The 9,144-nt window shown below is 45.3% G+C and overlaps 1 protein-coding gene across 1 annotated transcript; it reads right to left on the bottom strand.

Annotated features, from left to right (window-relative positions):
- Positions 1 to 261: 261 nt before the first annotated feature.
- Positions 262 to 5,577, bottom strand: depdc1b (DEP domain containing 1B). Its single transcript, XM_003965922.3, has 11 exons — positions 5,407 to 5,577; positions 4,123 to 4,388; positions 3,709 to 3,853; positions 3,119 to 3,246; positions 2,915 to 3,045; positions 2,798 to 2,845; positions 2,574 to 2,714; positions 2,315 to 2,481; positions 2,053 to 2,229; positions 1,628 to 1,810; positions 262 to 1,505 (listed from the first exon to the last, which is right to left on the bottom strand). The coding sequence occupies exons 1-11, from the start codon at positions 5,452 to 5,454 to the stop codon at positions 1,341 to 1,343; spliced, it is 1,599 nt and encodes a 532-aa protein (XP_003965971.2). The 5' UTR covers positions 5,455 to 5,577; the 3' UTR covers positions 262 to 1,340.
- Between the last annotated feature and the right edge of the window lie 3,567 nt (positions 5,578 to 9,144).

Below are 9,144 nucleotides of genomic sequence, written 5' to 3'. Positions count from 1 at the left end.
TGCCTAGCCGCTGACGTCTTAAACATCAGTGATGCTCAAAACATCCAGATTAAAAACATTCAGCTGATCTGGGATCAGCATTTGGTCTCTGTGCTCACGAAAGAACAACACAAAGGCACACAGGGACAAAACACAACCCCATTTTTGGCTGCATATCCTGATTGTGAGACTGTTAGCAGGCTAAACTTAGCATCCCCAAATGCATCTATACCAGTAAACACGAAGGGAAGAGCTCCAATCAAACCAAACAAGCCTCCAGGAAACAGTGATAAAAAGGTTTTAATCTGAGAATCAGCACCTGTTCATTTTCCAGCATAGAGCAGCAATTCAAGTGTAACAGTTATTCCAGCATAATCTGCAGCAGTTCAGACGATTTCAGACGTATTAAAGTATCAGGAACGAATCATTAAGAAAAACAATAAAGACAGCAGGTCACGAAAAGGGACCGAGTGCACAAGAACATGTCAGAAAGGTTCTAATATACAGAATAACGTGAAATAACTCCCCCAACAGGCGGAAAAACTCCTGGTATGTTCCACAGATCAAACTAGACTGCGTTGCCTAGCGTCAAAATTATACCGACCACAAGTTCTTTAAGTGCATGTTTGCATTTGCGAAAGTCAAATTCATGAAATTTAAATGGGCTTTTTTTGAAGAAATGTACCAGAGAATATCAGCATTAACATGCTGCTTGATTTGAATCTTTTGAAATATGACCAAAACCAAGATTTCTGAAATGTTTTTCATGGGTTTTAAGTACCAAAACGTCAGTATCTCACGAAGATTTACAGCCCTGGACATCGAATCGTTCAGAGGATCAGTGTTGTCGCACCATTATTAAAGAACAGTCTGATGTCTAAGCTGGTAGCAGAGATTTGCTCTGTCCTTTTCTATGTTACAGTGTTAAGACAAAAACATGATTGGAACATTCTGAAGTACCACGAAATCTGGCTAACGCTAATGTTAGCATCAGACCTATTACCTTAATCTCTGACCCTCAAATCAAACTCCGTTAAAATGTACACAATCACCAAATTACACAGTTATTACATTAGACATGAGGCATTCCTGAGACATCGTATTCTAAGGAAGAATAAACGAGAGGACGGACAACACACACATACAGGTTAGGATTGATAACAACATAGATGAGTTGTTTGTTCAGTGTGCTCGTACGTCAAGTGTAAAAATATATCTTAGGGTTTTAAACTATTAGTTCAGCAACTTGTGTTGTTAATAACACTGAGAGTAAGAACGTGATTATTACAGCGGTGCTTTTGTTTTAACAGTGCAGCACTATCAGCGGCGCTGCTGCCGGATCCTCACAGAGCTCCGGCCAGCTACGCCCTGAAACTCCAGCTCCTCTGGAAGGGCTGGAGGGGTTTCTTGAAGCTGAATAAGGAGAGAGGAGGCTTAAATCGTGGAGCTTTCTCTGGTATGACGGCAGCTTCGCTCTCCTCTGTGGGAAATCGTTTGCGGTACACGTCAGGGTAGGATCTCTGGAACTGAAGAGTCGGGTGTGGAACATGAAGGTGTGATGACAGACGTACAGCCATGATTTTAACACCCTGCCCCCCCTCCCCGCACCTCAGGAAATTACCTTTCTCTCCCAACAATACAGCCATACCTGTTTCATCCTCTTCCTCTTGTCTTTAGCAGGAAGCTCTTTATCTGCAATCAGACCTTCCAGCAGCTCATGCAGAGGCACCCGGGTCCCCACCACCTTCTGCTCTTCAGGCTCTGCTCTGCGGATCTGTTTACAGAAGGCTGGAGAGGCGCTGAAGTCGGTGTCTGATCCAGCATATTTGATCTGACAGAGGAGGGAAAACATCAATAAACTGAGTATTTGGAGCATCTCTGTGCATATGAGCTGCCCTCTTGAGGCACAACAGCTCCCACTTGTGGCGGGAGCTATAATGTCACTTGTGTGTTTATGTTTACTGAAGGAGGAGCTTCAATGGGATATTTATATAGCGAACCCCTGCTATCATAAATGGCTACAAAACAGACAAACAAACAAGTAAATGATTGATTCCTTCCTTCGGTGCTGACCTGAACTCTTTTTAGATGTGACAGGTGCTCTTCAACCTGGCGTCGCAGCTTAGCAGGAACCAGGAAGATGGTGCTCTGGTGCTCCATCATGAAGGTCACAAGTTTAGTGGCGAGGAGCTCGTCGAGGTCCATCTCATCCCCAGAACCCAGAACGCAGTGAGAGAACATCTGCACCATCTAGACAGACAGGGAACAGGACCAAAGCCCGGTCTTTCAGGCGCAGGACGACATCAGGCACGCAACCGTTGGTGCGCCACCGTACCAGTGTGCGTGTGCTGATGAAGTCGTTCAGCGGAGGCAGCTGAGGGTTCTGGCAGACCCGGGCCATGAGGCGCAGTAAAAGCTGGAGGCGTCTTCTGTTGGGTGGTGGCAGCAGGAGACAGCTGACCTGCAGAGCCTCGGTGGCCACCTCCCGGTCCTGCAGCAGACCTGTGGGGGGGGTCAAGATAGCAGCTAGATCGCTGGCAGCTGGTTGTGCGTCGCACAAACCTCAAGGTGCGTCCACGTCCTCCTGCACTCACCGAGGATGTTGACAAAGACTTCGTACAGGTGGAACGTCAGCAGAGGTTCTTTGAGTCTCTGGAAGTAGTCCCCCACTGTCCTGAGGACGTCCCGCTCAAAGCCGGGGTACAGCTGCTGCCTGCTGTCACTGCAGTTAGGCCCTGAGGGGGGGGGGGGGTCATGTGACTTCCAGAGTGTAACAATACCAGAAAGATAAAGATGAGCACAGAGGTGTCAGACTTACAACTGGCCAGACATTTCATGGCCGAGACCACCCAGTACGGCATGTCCTCTGCAGACAGAGGGGACGTTAGGGACAACACTCATCCGGGGACAGCACAACAGTGGAGTGAGCTCGCACCTGCTTTGTTTTCCAGAACCACGACGCCCGACTTGTTCACGCTGAACACGTTGTGGACGATGTGCTTGCCGCTGACGTGGGCCGGGTTGAGGACCCCGTCCAGCGAGACCAGCCCCAGGACTCTCTGCAAACTGGCACAACAGCAGAGGCGTGAGCAGCCCGGCGCAGCCAGCCGAGCGGTCCGCGCACGCGAGCCGTACGTACTGCGCAGCCGTCATGGACTTCCAGATGTGGTCCACCTGCTTCACAGATATCTCCTTCCTCCGGATCAGCTTGCATTCGTGCACGTCCCCTATAGCGACACTGTGCCTTTTATTCCACAGATCTGAAGTCTGAGCAAACAAGAGCGACATTCATGAGAACCACAGGCGGAAAAATCAGCTTCACACAACAAAACAAGAATCTGGCTCTGCTGCACACACACCCTGCTATTTCTATCTTTGCGAGGACTTCCATCAACGGAATACATTCCTCTTTACTGTAACCCTAATTTAACCTCACCCTGTAACCCGAATCTGAAGCAAACTCGAACCTCACCCTGAAAAACCCCGTCTTTACCCTCAAAGAGTAAACTGAGGTAGTGGGGACCGGGCACGGTGGCTCAATAGCCTCCCTTTGCTAGCAGAATGAGTATTTTGCTACTCCATATGCAGCAAATCCAAGGACACAGCACAGCCAGAACCCAGACGTAATGGTGCATCTTCTCTCTTCCTCCCTGGTTACGTCATTTGCTGCTGAACCGACACGCGGCCGGCTCCATCGGCCAGGCCCAGACGCGTTTGTCTCTCTCTCACCATCACTCGTGTTTTCTGGGGCGCAACATTTTCGCTCTGAGGCAGCTCTTCATAATCGTCCCATCGAATGAGCCTGGGCAGGTCGCCGCCGTCCTTGAGCAGAGGCCGTGCTGGGAAGGATTTCAGCGGAGACAGCGTGGGGAACCTGGGGAGGAGACGGTGGTATTTGAATAGCAAACAGAAAAACCCACTCATAATGCTACACAATTAACTTTTTGACACTGCTGCACATGGATCTTTATGGGTGAGGAGAGGGGACCAGCAGAAGTTATTCCAGGTCTAAGAAGGTTATCCAGGCAAAGGTTACTCATTAACGTTTGCTTTCTAAAGGTTAATATCTCTCCCAGGATGATGCAGCACAAGTATTTTAAGTAATAATCCGTTCGCTGATGCGTGAAAACTGTGAGAACGTGCCTGTAGAGTTGTCCACTGTCTTCAAAGTTCTCTGTCCCGTGGCGACCCTTGATGTCCTCGATGACGTGGGCTTTGAGGAACTTCCTGAGCAGCTGCAGCGTTTGGTAACGGGTCACCTCCGGCCCAAAGTTGTTGTTGCGCCTCAGGAGCTCGTGCAGGTAGTCCACAGCCTCGGAGCCGGTGAAACTCCAGTCGTAGCATCGGAAATGTGCCCAGTGGCGCCTCAGCGGCAGGCCTCCACGGAAGAGCTTGATGGTTTCGTTCCACTGTGTGAAAGGACACATATTTGGGTCTGAAGAGGCGCAACCATCGGTTATACTGTGTTTAAGGCCAGAAATGATCTATTATTTGTATAAATTGTAAGATTTTCTTCCTCAACAAATGATTTATATATCTCTTCATTGTTGCGATCCTTCACAAGGATAAGATAAAGGTAAAACCTTGAACTGAACACGATGTCTTCATTGCTATTAATGTACAAGATATGGATAAAGGGAGGGATGAAAAATAAGATAAGGGTTGGGACTATATAAGATCATCATAACTCATGTGAATAAGAAAATCCCCCATCTGAATTATAAAGAAGGTGAACACGTCGTGAAGAGGATTAAAATAAGTTGAAATGAGAGGAAGCTGCCCTTGAACTCATCAGGAGGATTTTCCAGGTAACTTCGGCCTGTCTCAAGGAAACAGCAGGAAACTTAATTTAACAGATCGAAAGTTAAAATATAACAGAGTCTGCTCAGGTTCACGGTGTCTGTTGTTTGGATCGAAGACCTTGGGGGATGGGGGGGTTCAGAAAGTTCCACATTGATCTGAAATTGGTAATAACTGTTAATAAAATCTAGCTTCAATCTTTGCGCTTTTGTAACAAAGTTAAATGTATTGAGTGAACCACAGAAAAGGGTCGATTGTGGGATTATTAGTGGTAAATATTAGAACTGGTTTTTACAGGTGCAAGTGAGCAGAATGGTTCAGGTGCAAGAATGGCTGCACATCATGTTAGAACTGATAATACCGGTGTTATTACAGTTCAGAAAACGTTGTTTTCCATCTAAATGAGCACACATGGAGCCGCATAAATACAATACCGATGTGAAAAACGCCCATAGACATTATTTCACGTTAGAAATGTAGCCTGTGGCTTTATTAAAATGAAGTAGATCGGGATCACGTCCCGTCAAGTTATTATTACACCATTATTAGCATATCTGGCGACGCTTCTTCAGACATTTAACACCACGCAACGTCGACTGTAAAGTTTACAGCTTTCACCAGGCTCACCAGCTTAGTCGCCCTGTATGGTCCCGGTCCGATAACTTCCCCTTCCATTCTGGTGCCGAAACACCCAGTTTATCATCTGAAAAAGGGCGAAAAATCAACTTTGATGAACTCTTCAGAGGCTGCGGCTAAACAGAAACGTTGCTGCTAACTTTGAATCTTCTGCGTCACCGCGGTTCTGCGATCTGATTGGGCGGGCAGCCGACCACGTGACCAAGGCGTGGCCACATCCGTCACTCATTCTGGATTCAAAACACACGAAATCTCGCTATTTGTGTGTTCTTTCTTACATAAAAAAATAATTAAAGGCTGAAATAATGTTTCCTAAATGAAGAGAGTTCAGTTTATTATTAGCCGTTTGTCTGTGGACTGAACTTGGTGTGATATGTATGTTAAATGTTTAGAAAATTATCACGATATCCTGTTGATGGTTAGATTTCTCACGTTTTCAGGTTATTCTTAACCATAAGTATGTTCAAAGATGGAGAAAGAGCAAAAGGGTAAAAAACAACAACAAAAAACCCTGTAGTAGAGGACAGTTTAATGTCCACAGCTCGAACCCTAATGTCCGTCTCGCCTGTAGCTTGGATACAAAAGTATCTGAATGTAGGTTAATTTCATTTGTATGCCACTCCTGAAGGCAGGATGCAATGCTCCAAATTGTTCCTAAGTACCCATAATTATTCAGGCCATATAGTTTGGGACACTTTATCACCTTTATTACAGGAATAGAAGGCAATCTAGGTGTCTGCATCCCTTTCAAAGCCCATACTGAAATGTGAGTGTTTTGGTAGCTGCTCACTGGCTGTGAATAAATCAGCACTGACACGACTCTGAGATCCAGAGTCTTGGTCTGGTAACTTCTGCTGTCTGTGAATTTTATTGCCCAAAATCCAAGTCGTGGCCTTCTGAAGGTGGCATGGCTCTAATGAACGGTCAATAAACCCAGAGACAGCCACGTTGTCCACATTCAAGCCCAGGTTGCGTTCGTTTAGAAAGATAGAGATGGATTTCTCAGCGAGAGGGAGACAGAGGCTGCTGTCAAATCAGCGAAACAACTGCTTTAATGAGGGTAAAGGGATGGAGGCTGGTCAAAAGACTTATAAGTCCTACTTTGTGATTTATGTAAACCAAAAGTCTGTGGTTGTTCAGTTTGAACTGGCTTTAAACCCTCTACAGAGGGCTTTAAAAAAATACCACTGTTAATAATGTAATCCTGTGTTGAAATCCCTCATTGCTCTTAATCCTTTATTTCACCAATTAACAATTTGTCAGAAATCCCAGTGTGGAGCCTTTCCTTCGTCAGCCCAAGACCACAAGAGAAATATCTTTTAATGTAGCAAACGTTCCAGTAGCCGCCTTTATCTTGAAATACAACCTTCACTGCTCGGATAAGAATCACACACCAGAGCAAAGAAGTATCTCTGAAGCATGCCTCCCAGGGATTAAATCAAGAAGAAATGAAGGGCAGTGGGAAAGATGTTTAAAGGCTGTCTGTAGTGTTTAGGGGATTTATGAAAGAATCATCAACATTCAAAGAATGATTCTCTTAAGATCCAACATTAATCAGCATTCTTGGGATGCGGAGGAACCACCGGCTCCTGAGGTTCCTGGTACTTTAGAACACTCAACATGAGTCCACAGCAACAGGTATCGGTACTTCTTCTGCAGCTCTCAGGCAAAAACCAGCAAGATTTCCACCTAATTCGGACCAAAACCTCCCGCTACATGAACAGCTTCTTCCCCTCTGCCATCAGGCTGCTGAACACCAAGTGACTTATCACTTAAGCACCACGTACAGCAGCCAGTCGGACCCATGAACATCACATTACTCCTGCATTGACCTGCACTATTTCTTACCATTTATGTATATACTGTATATATGTCTTATTTTATTTTATTTATCTTATTCTAGTTTTGTGTTCTTATGTTGAATGTCGCAGCGTCACACCAAGACAAATTCCTAGTTTGTGTAATACTGTGTATTACATGAACAATGGCAATAAACCTGATTCAATTCAATTCAATTCAATTCTAATATCACCAACAGCCGCTTTATTATGCTCAAAGTTGCAGTTTCCACCAAGCTGACAGCCTGTCCTGAGGGCAGCGCTGCAGGACTGATCTCTGTTGACATTTAGAATATTATCTTTGCTCAGCCTTATCGATGTGCCTACAGCCACAGCACCGAAATGACAATCATGAGAGAAAATTCCACCAATAATGTGGGGCTGTTGTCTGGCATTAATGGATGCTGCATACAACAGTCAGTAAAGTGGCTGTAGAGTTAGGATCCAGCCAATAATCACATCCTGCTGCTGTTGATTGCGGGTGATTGAAGCTCAGCACAGAGGCAGATCGCCCTCGTCAATAGTGAGAAAATGCTGGGCTTGTCATATAGATAAGTGATGCCTGTGCAGCATCTGGCGGAAAATGGCATTTAAAAAAATGAAACTTGTGCAGAGAATCAGGGACTAATGGAAGGGTGTTGATGCTTTTAAGGTGATCCTGATGTCTGTTAATGAAACTGTGAATGAGTCGTTGCACAATGCTCATGAACTCTGAAGGTCAAAGTCACTGCACTTTTGGGTAATTTGCAGGTGCAGAGCAGCTTTTCAAAGAGAAAATGTGTCCCTTTGTTAGAATGTTTCGTGCACCCTGAATAATAAGCAGAACAGAAAATAGTAATTTACCAATTTGAATTTGAGATAATTACGCACTATTCAGTTTGATAGGTGCTGTTGAGAGTTCAGACACTGACCCCATAATCTCTACATGTGTCTGTTTGTTCATCTGGTCCCCATTACACCAGCAATGCTTCTGCCAAGCAGTGAACCAATGATCACTTATGTGATGAGGATTTTATTTAGATTAGATTAGATTATTTGGTGTGTTAATATACCCACCATCTCTATGAAAGAAGCATACAACGCACGGTACATATGGGTGTAGTACCATATTTCTTTCTATAGGAGGCGCATCAAACCATCCGCTCATCTCACAAAACCAACCCCCCCAAACAAGTTGCTTTATATACTGTGTATATATATATATAGGTACCATTTATATATATAGGTACCATTTCCGAAGTGGAACAATTGTCAGCCACCTCCTCTACATGGATGACATCAAGCTGTATGCCAAGAATGAGCGTGACATCGACTTCCAGATCCAGACTGACAAGATTGTGGTGGCCAACCAACCTGACATAGCGGTGGTGGATAAACACCAGAAGACAGTGGTGGTGATAGATGTAGCAATCCCGAGTGATAGCAACATCAGGAAGAAGGAACACGAGAAGCTAGAGAAGTACCAAGGGCTGAAGGAGGAGATAGAGAGAATGTGGGGCATGAAGGCAACAGTGGTCCCAGTGGTGATTGGGACACTAGGGGCAGTAACACCCAACCTGAGTAGATGGCTCCAACAGATACCAGGAACCATATCAGAGATCTCTGTCCAGAAGAGCGCAGTCCTAGGAACAGCTAAGATCCCACGCAGAACCCTCAGACTCCCAGGCTTCTGGTAGAGGACCCGAGTCTGAAGGAAGGAGGCACTGCCCATATATATGTGTGTGTGTGTGTGTGTGTGTGTGTGTGTGTGTGTGTGTGTGTGTGTGTGTGTGTGTGTATGTATGTATGTAAATCAACAATTTCTCCATAAATACAGGTGCAAGTCAAAGTGATCTTGGACTTTAGCTGTGAAAAGCTAATTTGTCTAAGTTTTGATAGCCCCAGCTGCGAG

This window comes from Takifugu rubripes, chromosome 7 (genome assembly GCF_901000725.2).
Source record: "Takifugu rubripes chromosome 7, fTakRub1.2, whole genome shotgun sequence".
NCBI classification, from domain to species: Eukaryota; Metazoa; Chordata; class Actinopteri; order Tetraodontiformes; family Tetraodontidae; genus Takifugu; species Takifugu rubripes.
This window is presented reverse-complemented; position numbering and strand designations above follow the sequence as displayed.